This window comes from Myodes glareolus, chromosome 15 (genome assembly GCF_982192425.1).
Source record: "Myodes glareolus chromosome 15, mMyoGla1.1, whole genome shotgun sequence".
In the NCBI taxonomy this organism is placed as follows: Eukaryota; Metazoa; Chordata; class Mammalia; order Rodentia; family Cricetidae; genus Myodes; species Myodes glareolus.
This window is the reverse complement of record NC_142040.1, coordinates 72763757-72784135: the sequence shown is the minus strand read 5'-3', so window position 1 is coordinate 72784135 and position 20379 is coordinate 72763757. Positions and strand designations below refer to the sequence as shown.

At 38.6% G+C, this 20379-nt stretch overlaps 1 protein-coding gene across 2 annotated transcripts in view; it reads right to left on the bottom strand.

The window, feature by feature from the left end:
• Positions 1-20109, bottom strand: part of LOC148119731 (uncharacterized) — a 28956-nt gene extending 8847 nt beyond the window's left edge. The window contains exons 1-3 of one of the 2 annotated variants that reach the window (XM_087897001.1): positions 19988-20109; positions 19102-19196; positions 15447-16174 (exon numbers count right to left, since the gene is read on the bottom strand). In XM_087897001.1, the coding sequence (XP_087753127.1) occupies positions 15447-16174; positions 19102-19196; positions 19988-20109 (945 nt within the window). Of the gene's footprint in view, positions 1-2163; positions 2280-15446; positions 16175-19101; positions 19197-19987 lie in introns of those variants that run through there. The other variant, XM_087897000.1, reaches the window with a different exon arrangement.
• Positions 20110-20379: the final 270 nt, after the last annotated feature.

Sequence of the window (20379 nt, the reverse complement as noted above, 5' to 3'; positions counted from 1 at the left end):
TGACAGAAATTTTTAACTCAAAACTGAAAATGATTCGAACCCAGACTTCTCAGGATTATTCCCTTCTTGGTTTTGTTTCTTTCGTTGCCAACTTACCACAAACAAAACAACTGAATAGTTTTTGACAGTCTCCAAGGACAAATTGAAACACACTTTTCAACTCAAAACATATCACTGCACTTGCAAAGTGTCCTTAGACTGACTGACTGAAACGCTCTGATGGAGAAGGCGGGTGCTTTCCCACTTCCCATACAGCTATGAGTTTCCCTAGAGATCAGCAACATTAACCAGAAGTCTCTATTATTTTAAATATGGTTGGAAACGAACTGAAATTTCCAAGAGCTAAAACAAGGTGGTCTGAAGCCCATGTTTACTAAGAATGCACTCCAATGCCATCAGCCAGGCTCCAGCGCACAAACACCTCGCTTGACACACACTTGGGCAATATAAGAGCACGTGAGCTAGGGGGAGTGGCTGTGGAGGAAAATTACTGAAAAGAAGCTGTGTCTGGTGTGACGGAAAACTCTTGGGAGGAGTCTGTGTCTGCAGAGACTGAAGGGCTATGTGGAGATTCATTACTATGGGGAGACTGGAATATTGCAGGTTCAGAGAGTAATTACCTTTCCTTGGGCTGGTTTTATCCTTCAGAAATGTTCATTTCTTCTATCACTCTGTGGTGGACCAAACAGCTTATGACAATAGATGAAAGAGACTGAATCCACTGACTTGGCAGAATGCTAGCTTCCATCTATTCAAGAGTCAAGAATGTCACCAGATAGTGTCTTAAGCAGACAGAATAGGTCCCCTATCTCATAGTATCTATCAATGTATTTTAAACTTGTCTTGATTAATATCATTCTTTGTTCTGTAAACCTATGAAACTGTTTCCACATTGGAACAAGTTATTTGGGATAACCAAACTCTTTGTCCCAAGGGTATGGACACCCAAATGACTCCAGACAAAGCTATCCCGTTTTCCCGTTAAGATGAGAGCAGCAGTTTTCCCATGAACAGGAAGCTTCTATATGCAATCCAAAGAACCCTCAGTGGGCAGCAGCCTTCCAAATTTATCTTTAGCTCACCACGATAACTTTGGCAAATCTTTCTAGACTATTCGAGGAGCATCAGCGGACCTGGATGCCACATTCAGTGACTGAGCATGTTTACTGAGTGCAGACAATGCTGACAAAAGGAAGAGATAGAAGAAAAGCATGCAATGAGAGCACAACGTACAGCAGCTGCCAGAACAGCAGGGCCGTTTTCCCCTCCCTTACACAGACATTCAAGCCTCCGACTGTCAATCATGAGGCCCATTTCTCTCATCACATCAAGTCCTCCCTCACATCTGAAAAGGAGTCCAAACTTCTGACGCCACACAGTCTCAAGCAATACTGATGTGGTACTATTGTCTAGTCTCTTTCACTATGCAGTGTAAAATCTGTTATTATGTGGATTGCACAATGACACGTTAATACCAATTACAAGATTATTCTGTGGCTATTCGGGGTGTTAATGTGATGGTTCAAGTCAAGGCTTGTACATCAGGAATTCCTATTCAATCAGAGGCATCCATAACAAATCATGCCACAGGGGAACAACTAACCTTCCATATAACAATAGCCCTCACAGGCCTCTGTCTCTGGAAACTCGGAACGATAGGAATCTCTGTGAGCTTAAATCAGGAGCAGTAGGCTGACCATAGAGGATAGGAGAAAAGAGGTCTAGAAGTCCTGAGAATTATGACTACGGTTATATGAGCAAGGGTCACGAGGGAGAGCATGCTTCCCAGGCAAGCAGGAAAGTAGTTCCCTTCACTCCTTAGACCTGAGCAGTCACAGACCTTCTCTGCCCTAGCAACCCGGTTCTTTCCAATTTCCATTCCTAGTCTACTGAGTCAGCCCTGCAGTCCCAGAAGCACAGGTGGGCTCGGGCAGCAGGGGCGCCCTAGGAGACTGGGCACTTACAGCACATGGCTTTGGTGTGGCGCCCTCTCTCCTCAAACCTGCACCCAGGTGCTGTGGCCCAGCCTAGGTCAGCACAGCATCTCCAGGTCAGCTTCTCCCGCCTCCCTGCTAAGCAGCCCAAGTCAGCTCCCTCCATGCCGGACCCGCCACCTTCCACAGTCCCTCAGATCTGCAGGACGGCGCTGCACCCTGCACCAACCTCCATGTCAGGGATCCAAGCCCAGAGCTGAACAGGACACTCGCCTAACTTTGGGAAGAAGCTAAGTTTCAAGACTGAACGCGGAAGTATCCAAGACCAGTCTTGTGTTGTCATCGTGTTTGGAACCACATTTCCCATAAGTCAGCGCGAACAACTTCCGGGATCGCATAAAAGGTGATTTGTACAGTGCCTATGTTCAGTCCAACTGCTTGCTGATGAAGTTGTGAAGAAACAGGCTTGAGCACAGGGACCCCCACAGTGGGTCAGGCTATTTCAGTCCTGCGATCTCAGCACCCGGTGTTAGCCTGTGAGCCGAGCCTCTCATAGTAATGTTTACCACGTTTCCTAATTATTTCCGCTAATACCTGTCAGTTTAAAGCTCAGGTCTACTTATTTTGGGATCTTACAACTGCGTGAAAACTAAGACTAATCTGTTTTACTTAAAAATAAGGAAGCAGGAAGTTAATGTAAAACTTAGCACCATCTCTTCAAGATGCCTTTTGAAACCATCCTTGGTAACCCCGCCTGCCATGCAGTATCTTGGGTGATTAAGACAGAAGAATCAGAAAACAAGACTAACAAAGGGCTAACAAAGACAACTTATAGACACATTTGTCTAAACACAGTGTAGGATGCCTATCATCTCCAAAGTAGATTGGTGCTGTCATTAGCAGACATGTCTTATTGTAATTTAAAAAAAAAAAAGGAACCTTTGCTATTAAAACATCTTAAATGTCATATTCTGTAGATTTCTGAAGTGTTTGAAGATGACCTGTCTATCAAAAAATATATCTGTTTGGGAGATAGAGGCAGGCAGATCTCTGTGAGTTTGAGGCCAGCCTGGTCTATAAGAGCTAGTTCCAGGACAGCTAGGGCAGTAACACAGAGAAACCCTGTCTCAGAAAACACACACACACACACACACACACACACACACACACACACGCCCATTTTACCTGTTAGGCTGAGAAAAGTAAGTTTTAACAAATGGTTGAATATGTGGATTGACTGAGTGATAGGTTGATTTTTTCAGACAGGGTTTCTCTGTGCATTCATGACTGGCCTGGAACTTACTTTGTATACCAGGCTGACTTTGTACTAACAGAGATCCGCCTGCCTCTGCCTCCTAAGAGCTGGGGTAAAGGTGTGTGCCACCACTGTATGACTATATTTATTTTTAAAAACAGAGACATTTACGCATACCTGCATCTTTCAATGTAAATAATATGCTACATATAAATTTCTAAGGCTGTATTCAGTAGAGCCTAATTTAAAAAATTTTATAACAATAAAAAAACCATGATAGGTGAAAATTAGGTAACTTGCAGTGAAAGAAGAAGACCATGACAACACAGAACAAAGAAACCAGGGAGTACTAATCAAAGTCAAACATGTAAGGAAGGCATAACACCAACAATTAAGAAAACAAAACTATTATGTTATTGTAAACAAGATGCTTAAAGAAATATACAAATTTTATGACTAGATGAACACAAAATATAAAGTAGTCCCGGTTGGAAAACATTTGTTTTTGCAGTTCATATATATCCTAAATGCAGACTTTTAGTTTTGGAAGGTAGGAAAGTAAGGTTGCAAAGCTAGAAAACTGTCCATAACAATGTTAAATAATATATTTCAAAGATTGAAGACAGGAGGATATATTCACATTTTATGAATCAAGATCCACTGACCAACTTATAAAAAAATAAATCATATTCAAATGAGAGTTAGAATTTAGAGAATTTAGGTAGGTACTGTAAACTTAAGGTGATCTAATGGCAGGACAAGGTATAAGAGAATCAATTCACCATAAACAGCCTCTTTCCACAGTAAAAGATAGAAAAGAAAATCCTTAAAACATGATTTCTATCAGAATCTTGCAAATCAGTATCTGTGATACAGCCAGGCTTTCTGTTGGATCTCTGGCCTCCCACTCTGGCCTCTGTCCCCTCATTCCTACACACCTGTTTCCAAGGCAGCTGCTGCTTGTCTCTGCATATCATAGGCCTCGTCTTTGCTCCATGACCAGGTATGGTTTAGAGGAAGGAAGACCTGCTTATGAGAAAAGAGAACGTTATTAGTGTTGTCCTGAGGATAATATGTTCTCTCTCAGACTGAATGAATAAGGAATGAGGAGATATAAACAAGGATTGTAGGATTAGTTCTTCATGTGTTTCCTGATGGGCACAACAGAATGCTTAGGAGGGATTTACGATGTGCAGCCCGAGCTTCATGTCCCTCAGTTACAAGGAGAAATGTTAAAACTGGAGAGTAGGATATTCTCTTTAACATGTGTGCTTCCCACTCAAGCCACTGAGTTTACAGCATTACCACCAAGATAAAGGAGACCTCTACAAAGGATGAACACGAGAAGAAATAAAATCATTCTAAGGCACGAATACTCTCCTTAATTTTCCCTAAAATTTGCCCCATAAGTTTCATTGTTGGAAGCACAAGCTCCCTTGAGACACTGTAGAAAGTAAGCGAGTTTATGCTGACAGTTAATTAAGAGCTCACCGTGGAAGTGTTCCTCACCCAGTTGAGGAATACTATTTCAAGGTACGTTACTTTTGTTCAAGCTCTGGAACATTTGTTTAATGATACAGAGATATGTTACATTTGTTTGATTAAATATAATTCACCTGAGGTCAGGAGGCTGAGTCGGGAGCGAGCTGACAGGAATTGGTACAAAGGAGCCAGGTGGAGAAGGGTTTTTAGGTCAGGGTGAGGAGAATGAGGGCTTTTAGTAGACACAAACAGAAGAGGAGGTGGGCTACTTGCTATTCAGCCTCTCTGAGGAGAACAATTCCACCTCAACCTCCGAATCTTGAGTTCTTTAGAAGGACAGAGATTTAGATAAGTTCCCAACATAGCTTTGAAAGAGCAGCACATGAGGGGACTTTCCCCCTGGCTGCAGCTTTTGTGACAAAAACCACTGCTGGAAGTGGAAGAATTGCAGTTCCCGATTAGGACAGCCTTGGCTTAAAAGGCAATGATAATTTAAAAAGAGGACAACACACCCAGGGACACAAAGTTGCTGAAACTCTTCTCCAACATCACAACCCAGTACAAATTCCACTGATCAGGGCACAGTCATTCCTCTGCAGAGAAATCAATGGCCACGTCACTGAATGACATCATTTCCTGAAATAAAGATAAAGAAATGAATACAAAATTGAAACAGCAATAAAAACAAATAAAGAGAGGAATATACACTTCTGCACATTAATCTAAAGGTCACCCCGAGTGAGAAGAGAGCTAGAAGCGCATCTGATATAGGCGAGTTCTATCCCTAACATTAGTCTGATGCAGTGCTGTGATGTTGCACAGGACTCATCACTAAGGAAAGTGAATGGCAGAAGATTCTAGGAACTCCCGTGCATATTATACTTTTAAGAACCACACAATGGAGAGCAAAGGTTTCTATAGAAGAGTACTGTTGCAGCTGAAGAGATGGCTCAGTAGTAAAAAGCCCTCGCTGCATTTCCAAAGGACCTGGGTGGATTCCCAGCAGCCACATGGCTGCCCACAGCTGTCTGTAACTCCAGTTCCAGAGAATCCGACAAACTCTTAGACAAAGACAATATTAGTATAACCATGCACACAACTTAAATAAAATTTTGAAATAAGCATTTTTGTCCCATGCTAATATCACACTACACCACACATAATGTACATTTCTCACATTAGAGAGCCATGGTGATGGAGAGGGTGCCGCTCAACTCAATATGAACAATAACAAATGATAAATTCAATGAAGATGCAGCTCTAATCCAGCACTCTGGGCTGAGGTCCAGAATTCCTGAGCATGCACAGACTGATGCAGATGACCGTACCAACGGACATTAGTTTCAGTAACCAAAGGACAGATATTTTTAAACAAATTTATAATTAGGAAATTTGGCAATAAGTTTAGTCACTATGGGGACTTTCACTGACCCAAGACTTTCTCAGATGTTTTGGTGAAAGGACCAAGGAAATGATGTAAAAGGCACAGCTTGCGGAAAGCATTACATGAACCAGAACTGTTAAACATGAAGGATTTTTTAAGTGAAGGAAATGACTGCTGTCTGGTCCCTAGGAAGTAGGAATGGATGTTGTCTCACACCCAGGTGAGCTTCTGCTAGTCTATAGATCCACTGTCATCTGAATCTCGCCACCACCCCAATCTTGAACATTGTTCAGTGGTCTCTTTGTCTCTCAGTGCATAAAATCCATCTTTATGAAAGAGGTCCTATGTAATTTGCATTTTGAGTCAATTAAATACATGTCCGTCCTCCTTATCCTGATCTCTGTTTCTCTGTGAACAAGACCCTTTCTGAGGGTAAAGGTCACAGGTGCCTCACCAAAGAGATGTACATTGCAATGGAGTTTCAACGTAGCCACATCTAAATGTTTGCCAGGATAATTTTCAAATGGAAACCTTTTCCACAACTTTTACTCTGTTTAACTGAGTAAGAAAAATAAATGGTTTGGTCAAAACCAAGAAATTTTTGCCCCAGCACTGGCTAAAGTGGTGCTGACCCCAGTTTCATTCTTCACTTCACATAGACCATTTCTGTGCCAGCCATGAAGCTTGCAGGGACCTGACAATGGGGGACTTGGTCCTAGAAGTTAAGGGAGTTTTTCTTTCAGCAGAAATTAGGGGCAAACTGACAAAAGAACTCACTTAAAAGGGTCCACAATCTTAAATGGGAGAGTGGGATAAATATAGGTTCATAGTATTCTGTGCCAGGGACAGTGTTTTATCTATTTATTTGTTGTAAGGTGTCCTTCTATATGATGTTACTGTGTTTCTCTTATTGGTTGATGAAAAGAAGTTTTTTCATCCTATGGCCATGCAGAATATACCTAGGTGGGAAATCCAAACAAAGACAGAAGACGAGAAGGTGAGGGGGGCAGAGGAGCAGGGAAGAGATGCCATGTACCCTCTGGGGAACCAAGATGTGAAGTAAAAAGCCACAGGCCCATAGGTCTCACTGTAAAACATAAACTAATAGGAATGGGTCAAGAGAGCAAGCGAATATGAAGCCCAGGCCACTGGTCAAACAACTGTAACTGATATTAAGCCTCAGAGTGGTTATTTTACAAGCAGCTGTGGGGGCCTGGTGAGTGGAGAAAAAAGTGGGATGGGCGAGATAGGGAAGAAAAATCTCCATTTCCATTTGGTACCAGATATCTGGGTAACCCAAACATTCAGACAAAGTGGCCCCAGCACCACTTTGCATCCTGGGGCGTCTAAGCTTGCTTGGGTTTCGGAGGAAAGCAACTGAGAGCTCAGTACTCCGCACTTCCGCAACTGGCTTCATTGGGTCTGCTAGGTGTGCACAGGCAGAAGAGCATGGCGGATTCCCGCCATGGTACATGGAGACACTTCCTAGCCATGCAGCGAGTTACATGACAGATTTCGCTTTTACACGCAAAAAAGATATATGGGCAGCATGCTGTACACTGCTTCCCAGGGATGGTGCTGACCATACCTCCACCATATTGGAAGGCTGAGAGAGGCAAAGTCAGCATTTGGGGCCACTACAACTGTGTCTTTTTACTGTTTTAAAAGTGCTCTTACTCAGAAAATGATTTCAGATACACAATGGGGACAGACTCAGACAAAAAAAATACCTCTAAACAGGTCACAGTGTGTTTAAAAGATGTACATAAGCTTGTGTGAAAGACAAAAGGATAGAGACAGTCAAAGATTACAAAATAACTTAGGGATAATAAACAAAGGTTCTTAAAGGAAAAATAAAATTAAAAAGTATAAGTCACATAAAGATAAAAAATACACAGAGAGTCTGCATTATGTATATTATTATGCTTTCTTTAAATTCTTTTTTTTTTTTTTACTTCTGGGGGCTTCTAAACTAAGCCAACATATATATTTTAAAGGTACTTTGACTCCAAAATTTGAGTCTAAGACTATGCTGCTTTGGAAAAGAGGCTACTTTTGTTTCTACAGAAGATGAGAACCTATGGATTCCTGCCAGACTAATGTGGTTTGATGGAACAAAACCACCCTGAAATGTCTCTGTGAACCCTAAAAATATTTCAACCTACAAACAGCAGAAAGTAGTTTGGATAAAACTATGGTCAAATTACCATAATGATTGTTTATAAGTTCTTGTTTTCATTTAAAGGAGGGTTGGTTATAAGTTATTAATGGTCATAGTCAAACTCTTTCTAAAAAAAGGAGGGAACATGATACAGAAATAAGTGCTTTACATTAGTATGGATTTTGGCTTATTGATACAAATTTAAGGTCAATTTTGCTACACTGTATGTGTATATATATATATACATATATGTATATATACATATATTTCTACTCTTGTTTAAGGTATGATGTTTATGTAGCTCATTTAAAAATGAAACATATAATTAAGAAATACAGATTAATAGTCATCTATAAAAATCAAACTTCTGGTCATATTAGGTTTTCTAGATATAAAGAGATCTATTTTAGATAGATAATATTCAATACTTCAAAGACCTATGGAATATGGCATTTAAAGTGTTTTAAAACTTAGTCTTTTCTTGACAGTGAGACATGTCTGCTTAAAGAGGATGACAGGCATTAAAGAAACTTGTTTTGGAATTGGCATTCAATGTGACAAGGCTAGCCATCTGGGCAAGAAACAGCTCTTAGGTAGACGGCTTGATGGTATGCTGTATGCACTGGACATACAGGACCTTCAGGAGAGGATGGCTAAACTTGTCAAGATAGGATAGATGGTTCTTCAGGACTAGTGTTTCACAGAGGAAACTGACAGACATTCTGCAGGACAAGGAAGAAAGCAACTGACCAACTTTGCTAGCACAAGGCAGAACAGATTTTCAAATTTCCTGCTTCACTGAAAAGTCTGCCAGTAGGCTAAAGATGGATGCCCCAACATTACAAAAACTTTGGGTGACTGTCCAGGTAGTGAGTTGTCTGTCAATTCTAGAGTTTTGGAACTGCTTACAATGCACTTCCTGTTTACTTGGTAATAGTTTATGTGGGGTCCTTGATGGACTTAAAGACTAGATACTTAGAATTATAGTTTTCCTTATTTATGATAGAGCATAAATTAGAAAGAGAGCTTTGGACTCTAAAAGATAGGATAGATGATAGAGTATTTTCTTTAATTTGTCAAATATAAATAGACTAAATATTGCAACTGTAATTCTTGTTTGATATCTGTTCTGTCTTATACATATAATTTTACTATGTTAAAGTTAATATCTTTCTTTTTAATTAGACAGAAAATAGACGATGATGAAGGATGTCCTTCTGTATGCTGTGACTACAAGTTTCTTTTATTGATTGATGAATAAAGCCATTTCAGGCAATGGTCAGGCAGAATATACCTACATGGGAAATCTAAACAGAGATATATAGAGAAGGCAGAGGAGGAGACTCCATGTAGCCAGTGGGGAAGCAAGATGAGAAGTAACAAGCCACGAGCCCAGGAGCATTGTGGAAAAATACAAAGTAATAGAAATGGGTTAACTGAAAAGAGAGAGCTAGCCAGTAAGAAGTCTAAGACGTTGGCCAAACAATTGTAACTGATAGTAAGGCTTAGAGTGGTTATTTCACAAGCGGTTGATGGGAGACGGCAGGTGGAGAGTAACTGGTCCAGCGGGACTAGCAAGGTGGAGAAAAATCTCCTAAGATCCAAAGGAATAAAATACTCAGAGTAATAATTCTTCCACTTTATACTCAATAAATAAAGATATATAATATAAAGAGGCCATGAAGGAGGAGATAAATATCCTTGTTGATTATTTTTTTAAACAATAGAAAAGAGAGACAAACAAAACAAAACATACACAAAATAAACAAACAAAAAACCTTTTTTTTTTTCTCCTGCTGAACACATCTTGGCAGGACACAGCAAGACTCAGCAGCTGCTTGGCTTCCAGGCCAATCAAGTTTGTTCAGTCTTCCTGAAAAATCTGATTGGAACTCAAAGCCCTCTGGCCATGTGGCCCTTTCTGATCACTGCAATGTAGAGAGTGGCCTCTGTCTCACCCCAGTTCCAAGGGTTGATGGGGTTCTGCTGCTACAGTATGGGCCAGGCTGGCTGCCCCAGAGCTTAGATTTTATTGCTGTTGTTATCTGCTTATTTTTGTTAGTTTCCTTTTGTTTTTCCCCTATGGTAGTAATAGTTTAGTATACATTGACCAATGGTACCTTCATCAGTAAAAATTAAAATCGGCACAATTTCTAGTACAGGAACAATTACAATTAGGACATAAAACACATTTAGATTCCCAGAGATATTATTCCTGAAATATATGGATGATATTCTCTTTTCCTTCTCAACTATAAAATCTGTATTTAGGTGAATGCTTAATTTCATGGTCAATAAACTAAAATAGCAAAATGTATTATAATTGGGGTATTTCAATTAAGTGCACTCTAATCTTCCCATCACTACTAGGGATTTGGCTCTGCTCTTTAAATTGCATTCTGAAAACTCTGTTACTAAGAAATATAACACCTGAAAGAGATCAGGTTATTAGCTTGTTAAATAATGTTTTTGGATAGTTCATAGAATTAATCCCTTACTGAGAAGAGCCTCAAAGATTATTACACCACTAAGTAAAATGCAAGTTGGTTATTTGCTCCGTACTAGTAACTGGCAGGTTGCTGTATCACCTTACTCAGACAATCACTGTGATGACTTAAATAGGTATGACCCCATAGATTCTTATTTGAATGTTTGGCCCATAGTCAGTGGCAGTATTAGGAGGTGTGACCTTGTTAAAGGAAGTGTGTTACTTTGGAGTCAGGCTTTGAGGTCTCCTATATGCTCAGGCCGCACCCAATTTCTGTTGCCTGAGGATGAAAATGTAAAATTCTCAGCTCCTTCTCCAGCACAGTGTCTGCCTGCATGCCACCCACCATGATAATAAAATACTAAAACCTCTGAACCATAAGCTCACCCCAATTAAATGTTTTCCATTGTAAGAACTGCCATGGTCGCGGAGTCTATTCACAGCACAGAAACACTAAGTTAGGCAATCTTTACGCAAAGGACACCCTTTTAAGCTATTTTAAACACTCATTAGGGGTTGCCTAAAATTACACCTACACTCTTACAGAGATTACTTTTAATGCTTTTACACGTGGCTTTTTAAAAGGACAAGAGTGTATATTTTACATACAAATTCCGTAGACTCCACAGAAAATATTGTACCCATTCCTGGGTTGCACAGCTCAACAATCTAAAATTGCTATTATCAACCAGCTTTCACTAAATATTTTCCAACCATTAAATATTTTGATTAATGTCATGTATAAGTTAGCACATGATGCATTGAAATATCTCTCTGATCTCTATAAATTCTTAATATTATGATCAATAAATTCAATGGGTATGGTGAAGAAAACAAAAATTTAGCTTCAAGCTTATAACAATCAGCTGACAGTTAAATCTATAAATAGGTAATTTTAAGTGACTACATTAAACTACATATTATACTACGTAGTATGATTAAACATTTTTTAGGAAAACAGGTCTACAACAGAAAATTGCAAAACAAATAGATGATTTTAAAGTAGACATGTATCTTGCCTCCATCTTGGCTGATGACCTCATCAGGATAAAATAGTCCTGCAGTTAGTTAGCAATCATCTTTACAAAGATAAGGATCACAGGTTACGTAACTTCACCATCGTTTAGATTAAGATGACCACGTTGTAAAAACAAAGGTAGCACCTGTAAAACTTTTAATTTCTACAATGTCCTTAATGTATTATCATATCTTCTTTGTAGACTAAGCAGTCAACAGCGGGTCTCCAAAGTATTTTAGATTAAGATGGATTTTTATATACCATCAAATTCCTAAGGTTATAAAGATATATTCAAGCTAACAAGAAAACTGACTGAGAGAAATGTCTAACAATTTATGTCTTTGATAACTGTATGTTTAACCATTTATTTCTATGTATATATTAGGCTTCTAAACTTTTTAAAGTAAAAAACAACATATGTTTGATAAATAAGGTCTAAATCCCTAAGGTCTATTCAGACTATCAGAAACTGACTTAAAGATATATGATTAGCATTTTTGTCTTTACAACTATATTTATAGCTTATAGTTTTACTTTAATGCTAAGGGATCTTCAATTCAATTTTTCAAGGTTAAAACTTAACACAGATAAAAGTGTAAAATCCTAAACTTCTAAAAGCTAGTAACTTACTGTAAATTGTAAAAGATAACTACGCCATACAAGTTACTGGTCAGTCACCTTCTAAATGACTCAATTCTTCCATGTGCTCAGACTGTATTTGTAGTCAAGCTCAGCACAAATGTAATTCACTTACAAGAATAAGCTGTAGTCTTGTATCCATGTTTTCATATAGAGAAGTAACTACAAAGAAACTTTGTTTGAAATAAGGCATACTTAATAGATGATCACCCAATTTGTTAGAGACATATTAAATATGGCATTTAAAACATTTGATTGACAGAGGCCACTGGATTATACTTCCTGCTCTCATTTATCCCCAGCTCGCTGACGTTGATGGAAAACTGTGGCTTTATCAGTTCAACAGCAACATTAACAAAATAAAAAAATTACCTTGTCTTTTATTACTAAAACATATTTAAATTAATATTCTCATACAGCAAAAAACATTTTTAAAATAATAGTGTAAATAGACTTGAGGGATTTTTAAAAACTAATAAGGAGTAAAGGAAAATTAAAAAAAATTAAAAGTATTTCCTCTGGGTATTATGATGCAAAGATAATGGCATGTTTATCCCATTTCCTTAGAGGCCACAAAGGTTAAATAGAAATTACAAGTATTAGAAGTTAAATTATCTTCAAATTTTCACCTAAATTATTTTTGGTACAGCCTGAGAATCTGTCCCATCAGCCTGCCTGCGGAACTAAAGTCTCCCAGCTACATTTTCCTCCGTGGGATTATTGCACATTGCAATTGTTCACACTTCTGTATCATTTACCGGCTGGATATGAACTTTAGTGCTTACTCGAAAGAACTCAAGCACTTTCTGCTTCAGAATCTTCTACCCTTCCATCACAGTGTCCTCTAAGTATCCTGGTACCCAACAGCAGTATCAAGATTGAAACTGTCCTAAATTTTAAAGATCCCAAATCTTAAACTAATAAAGTTATGGGGATAAAGTCTTATCTTTTGAAGGGTCACAAATTTAATAGATTTTGTTTGGTTTTAGTTTAGTGCTTTCTCTTAGCTGTATAAATGATCAGACTGTAGTAGGGAAGAGGATTAAGGGGGCTCACAAAAACCTATCGTCTATTGAAGAAATGATTTTCTACAGTATAAAGCCACAACTAAAGAGACTTCAGCTTCATATACGGACCCTTCTCTGCGGTCAGTTTTGCAGAGATCTGTGATAAAACTGACTAGGTTCATGGATAGCGCCTCTCCCTGACGAGTCAGCTACAGGACACAGCACAAGGCTTGGGAGCTCCAACAAAATAACCTTCGTGTCCTATCTGGAACTTGACTTTGTCAAACAACACTAAGCATGTCCTTCCTAGGTCTCTCATTATAACCAAATACCAATAATGGTCTTGCGAATGCTAGGAAATAATTAAGGAATTTTAATAATAACCATGTTACTCAAATCTCTTACAAGTCACAGGGTCATGATATGATGAAACACCATTAAAGATTTAAGTGGCAAATTAGAAAATATTAAAGGATGAAAGATAACAAATTAACACTAAAATGCAAATATTATCAGAGTAAATAATAGCACAGACATGCACACATTTAAACCACATGACAATTTTTCTTTTTTCTGCATTTTTTTAGAAAAATATAACGACATTGACTAAACATAAAAGAATATTGATACTGCATCTGTGACCAGTGTTCATGGCCGTGTGTACACGTAAACAGAAAACACTTTAGGAAGGAAAACGGGTAATAAGGGGGCAGAAGAGAAGAGAAATAAAGAGGCAGGAAGAAAACACTATATGCGTACATATCTGATATCAAATGGACACTTTCATTATTTTCATTAGTAAGTGTTCCAATCGGTGCAATACAGTGCATGAGCAACTTTAAGGAGGATTTAATCTAGCTCATGGTCAAAGGCTGCGGTCACCACTATGGTGGTCTGAGCAAGAATGGGACTGGCTCATGTATTTGAATGCTTGGTTTTCAGTTGGTAGACTGTTTAGAAAGAATCAGGAGATGTGTCCTTTGTAGTATGAGGGCTGGCTTGTTGGGGTTTCTGTCCCTCCCAGTACCCCAACAGCCGGCAAGCAACAAAGAAAATCACACACAAGACTCCATAAGGTTATAAACTGATTGGCTCATTAGGTCAGGCTTCTTGTTAACTCTTATAACTTATATTAACCCATTATTCTCATCTATGTTAGCCATAATGGCTCCGTACCTTTCTCTGCTGGGCAAGTTACATGCTGCCTCTTCGGTGGTCTGTACAGGAATGCTGAGGAAGCGTTCTCCTCCCTAGCCTTATCCTATTCTCATTGCTCTGCCTCTACTTCCTGTCTGGTTGACCCGCCTATACTTCCTGCCTGGCCAATCAGCGTTTTACTAAAATACATGATTGACAGAATACAGATAATTCTCCCACATCAGTCCTTATTGGAAGAGGTGTGACAAATAAATATATGGTTTATATATATGGCTTCTCAACAAAACACATTCTGTGATATGTGACGAATAAACAATTTCTCTTATCACTTGAATTTGCAGGGTTTCTCTATGTCTAAATTTAAAATATTGAAGGATATCAAAATCACTGTTCAATAGCTAACCAATAACTTTGCCTTCACAAAGTTCCTTACTAGTATGAGTTATTTGGTTATTTAAGCACAATTTTTTAAAAAATCTTTGAGGTTTGACGTCTCTGGGGATACTTAAGGCATGAACAGGTAAAGAACTCGTCAGTCACACTGATTGCTTTCGTAGGCTTCCTCATCAGGATGGGGTTTCCGATGCTTATACAGACATGAGGAACAGCTAAACCCTGGTCCTTTCCTGCACGCATGTCGGGTTTCTCTCAGATATGAACTGTGTGAGGTTGAGCAACAAGTGAATGATACCTGAAACTCTGTCATGTCCTTCACATTTGCGGGCTGTTTGAACGCTTTGCGTGTTTTAAAGTACAAAGAGTCTTTAAAAGTTCTTCCGACATCCTTCACACTCAGATGGCTTTCCCTCAAGACGAATTTTACGGAGGTTAGAAATTGTCGTTTGAATAGTAAAGCACTTACCGCACACTTCACAGGTGTACTGCTTGATTCTCTTATGGGTTCTTGCATGCTGAGTAACGTCGGAAGGACTGGGAAAGGCTTTGCCACATTCCTTACACTCATAGGGTCTCTCTTCAGAATGAATTCTGTGATGTCTTTTAAGGTCTGAAGCATAGTAAAACATTTTGCCACATTCTTTGCATTTGTAGGATTTCTGTCCGGTGTGAGCTTTCTGGTGCCGCCTAAGGTGGTGACTCCTACTGTAGGCTTTGCCACACTGTTCACAGGTAAAGCGTTTCTCTCCAGTATGAACAACTTTATGTCTACTAAGGGCTGAAAGATTACTAAAGGGTTTTTTACATTCTTCACACTTGTATGGTTTCGCTCCAGTATGAACTCTTTGGTGTTTTGTAAAGTCTGCACGACTGGAAAACTTTTTGCCACATACTTCACACTCATAGGGTTTCTCTCCGGTGTGAATTTTCTGGTGGTTAGTAAGTGTGGAAGGCATAGAAAAGGCCTTGTCACATATAGAACACTTGTAGGGTTTCTCTCCGGTGTGAATTTTCTGGTGGTTAGTAAGTGTGGAAGGCATAGAAAAGGCCTTGTCACACACACCACATTTGTAGGGTTTCCCTCTGATGTGAATTTTCTGGTGCTTATTAAGTATGGAGTGCATAAAAAAGGCCTTGCCACATACGTCACACTTGTAGGGCTTCTCTCCAGTGTGAATTCTCAGATGATAAGTAAGAACTGAGTTTCTAGTGAAGGCTTTCCCGCATTCTTTACACTTATAGAGTTTCTTTCCTGGTTAATAAAACGAAATGGAGAAAAACTTAGGAATATTTGTCATATTTACAATGCTTATCTTTAACACCGAGACTTTATTTTCATGGATAACTAAGAAACTATAATATATTCAACATCTATATTCACTGAACCTATACTTAGAAAATATGATAGGTGGAAATCATTTAAACTTCAATTGAAAGAGAAAAAACAACAAAAGAGGGTATAGAAATAATGGAATATAATTCAAATTTAACTACAAAAGATGTAACATGGATAGTAGTGGAAAATCTTCAGACATTGTGCTAACAGAAAGCAATCCATTAAACAAACAGAGAAATCATAGGAGTGTGCACACAAGAAAATTATGAAGTAGATGAACTAGGAAAACAGGAAGTTGATGATGATACCAAACAAGACAGACATGGAAAAAGACAATGCTTGATCCTAAGTATGAAGTTTTAGTTGTGGAAAATAGAAAAAGGAGGCTGCATAACAAGAGGACTGTTCATAACGCCATTAGATAATATCTTTAATCAATTTAAATTAGTAGGCTCTATATTATATTTTAATGACAAGAACATAAATATCAGAAAGATAATATCAGAAAAAATTCAAGTTCTGCTACAAATAACATAATTTTGCTAACAACATACCTGTGAATCAACACATTTTAAAGAACTATTTATTTGCTAGAGAAATAACTACTGAATAACCAATAAAGAGAGAAAATAAACAAGGAATGCAAAATATGAGGCCTATGTTTACAAACATAAACAGAAATATACAAGTCTGTTGGTCACAGAAGTAGATACTTCAATATAGATTTTTCATGGATGATTATACACGGAGCCCATGCAAACAGATGATTTCAGGCGCCGTAGAAGGCAAAACATAACAGAGAAAACAGACCTGCAAAATGAGGAACAAAGAACCTCAAACTCACAAAATAAAATTCTTAGCTACTGTAAGAAACATTCTTCTACACTTGGACAGCTTTCACCCATGACTGGCCACCCACAAAGGGCATGCATGTAAAATCACTGACACTGTGGGAGAAAACATGAAGATGAATACAATGTTTCAGATAGCACTCCGATAAGGGAATTTAAGAACATGATAGAAAGAACCATGATAGAGCCAGGCGTGGTCTATGCTTTCAATTGCAGCACTTGGGAGACAGAGGCAGGTGGGTCTCTGGTCTACAAAGCAAAATCTAAAACAGCCAGGACTACACAGAGAAACCCTGTCTTGAGAAAACAAAACAAAGAGAAACAAAAAGGGGCGGGGTTCTAATCAGAGAGGGTGAGGGAGATAGCTACAGAAGACAGGAGGAGAAAAAAAACAGTAAGGTTCATTAGATGGTAAAAAAGCCTTCAACAATATTCAACACCCCTTCATGATAAGTCCTGGAGAGAGCAGGAATACAAGGAACATATCCAAACACAATCAAATCTAAACAAATATACAGCAAGTCAACAGCAACATCAAACTAAATGGAGAGAAACTCCCAGCGATCCCACTGAAATCAGGAACAAGACAAGGCTGTCTACTCTCTCCATATCTATTCAATATAGTTCCTGAGGTTCTAGCTAGAGCAATAAGATAACAAAAACAGATCAATGGGATACAAATTGGAAAAGAAGAAGTCAAACTCTCACTATTTGCTGATAATAAGATAGTATACATAAGTAACCCCAAAAACTCTACTAGGAAACTCCTATAACTCACAAACACCTTCAGTGATGTAGCAGGATACAAGATTAACTGGAAAAAAAAGAAACCAATAACCCTCCTTTATACAAAGGATAAAATGGCTGAGAAAGAAATCAGAGAAACACCACCCTTCATAATAGCCACAAATACTAGAAAACATCTTGGGGTAACTAACCACACAAGTGAAAGACTTATATGACAAGAACTTCAAATCTTTGAAGGAAGAAATTGAAGAAGATACCAGAAAATGGAAAGATCTCCCATGCTCTTGGGTAGGAAGAATAACCATAGTAAAAATAGCAATCTTACAAAAAGAAATCTACAGATTCAATGCAATGCCCATCAAAATCTCAGGAAAATTCTTCACTGACCACAAAAGAACAATGCTCAACTTCATTTGGAAAAACAAAACAAAAAAAATCCAGAATAATCAAAACAGTCCAGTCCAAAAAAAGAACTTCTGGAGGAATCACCATCCCTGACTTGGAACTCTACTATAGAGCTATAGTAAGGAAAACAGTCTGGTATAATAGACAGGAGGACCAATGGAATCAAATTGAAGAGCCAGATATCAATCCACACACTTTTGAATACCTGATTTTTGACAAAAAAGCTAAAAATATAAAATGGAAAAAGGGAAGCATATTCAATAAATGGTACTGGCATAATTAGATATCAACATGTAGAAAAATGCAAATAGATACATATCTATCACCATGTACAAAACTCAAATGGATCAAAAACCTCAACATAAAACCAACCACACTGAACCTTATAGAAAGGAAAGTGGGAAGTACACTTGAATGCTTTGGCACAGGAGACCACTTCCTAAATATAACACCAGTAGCACAGACACTGAGAGAAACAATTAATAAATGGAACCGCCTGAAACTGAGAAGCTTCTGTAAAGCAAAGGACATGGTCAACAAGACAAAACAGCAGCCTACAGAATGGGAAAAGATCTTAAATAACTCTACACCGGATCTCCAAAACATACACAGTATATATACAAATATGCATGTAACAATAATTAATTAAAAAGGAGGCCACAAACTTGCAAGAGAGCAAGGGGATGTAGAAGGAAGAAAGCAAAGGAGGGAAATAATGTAATCTCAAAAAAAAAAATTCCCTCTGACCCCTCTGTTGGATCTGACCACTCGTTCCGGCATCTGACCTCTCTGTTGGATTTAACCTCCCACCCTGCCCTCTGACCCCTCATTGCTACACACCTCGGGGCACAGCTGCTGTTTGTCTCTTCACATTCCAAAGCTCTTGGTTTTTCTCCAGAAATCTGACCAGTAATGGCTTGGAGAAAGAAAGGCCTGTGTGAAGGGACAAAGAAGAGAATTAAAGAACACAATAAATGACTGAAGAGGTGGCTGGAAAGATGGTTCGGTGATGGCTAAGAGCATTGGCAGCTCTTCCAGAGGTCCTGAGCTCATTTTCCAGCGACCTCATGGTGGCTCACAGTCATCTATGATGGGTTCTGATGCCTACTTCCGACATGCAGGTGTATGCGCAGAAAGAGCAGAATATACATAAAAGACAAATCTCAAAAAGTTATAAAATATAAATGAATGACTACAAAAATCAAATCAAATCAGTCTGGATAGGCATTTTAGAATACTTACTTAGGAGGAATTTATAATCACAGATCTTCATTTCTGTCATTTACAAAGACTATAAAATTAGAAAAAAATATTTCTTTTCCATGTGTGCTCCATGTCGCATCCCATTTAGTTTCTGACATTACAACTACAGTGAAGGATACACACACTAAGACAAACAGATGAAAAGCTTAAGATGAAATATGTCTTACTTATATCAACAATTCTTCCTGAAAAGGGGGCCTATGAGCTGGGCAAGGTAGCTCATGCCTTTAACCCCAGGTTAAAGGGAGAGGTTAAAACTCAGAGGCACCCTGAATTCAAGGCTAGTCTGGCCTATAAAGAAAGTTCCGGGATAGCCAGAAACACCCTCTTTCAAAGCAAACTAACAAAAAAGCGAGCTTATGTGAACCTCATTAGAAAGTACAAGCTCCTATGAGATGGTCTATAGAAGGAAGTTACAGGCTGACAGTGAATTATGAATTTACTCTGGACGTGATCCTCGGCCAGGAACACAAGGTTGCTGTAATTCTCCAGCATCACATCCCTGTACAGAGTCCACTGAGCAGAGTTCAGACATTCCCACTCCTCTGCAGAGAAATCAATGGCCACATCCTTGAATGACACCATTTCCTGAAATAAAGATCAACAAATGACTACCACACAATAAAATAACTAAAACCATTAAATAAGTTGATTAAAACCATTTAAACCAACAGGCATCATGTGTTTGTGCTTAGGTAAAAGCAGAGCTAGAAATGCTGCTGACATGGGAGAATGATACAACCAATTTATTTTTTATGTAGTTGCATGAACCTAAGTACCCATGTAAAGAGAATGGTAAAAGGCCCTATACGTGCCCATGGCTGTTATACAGTTAACAATGCTAAAAGTAAATCG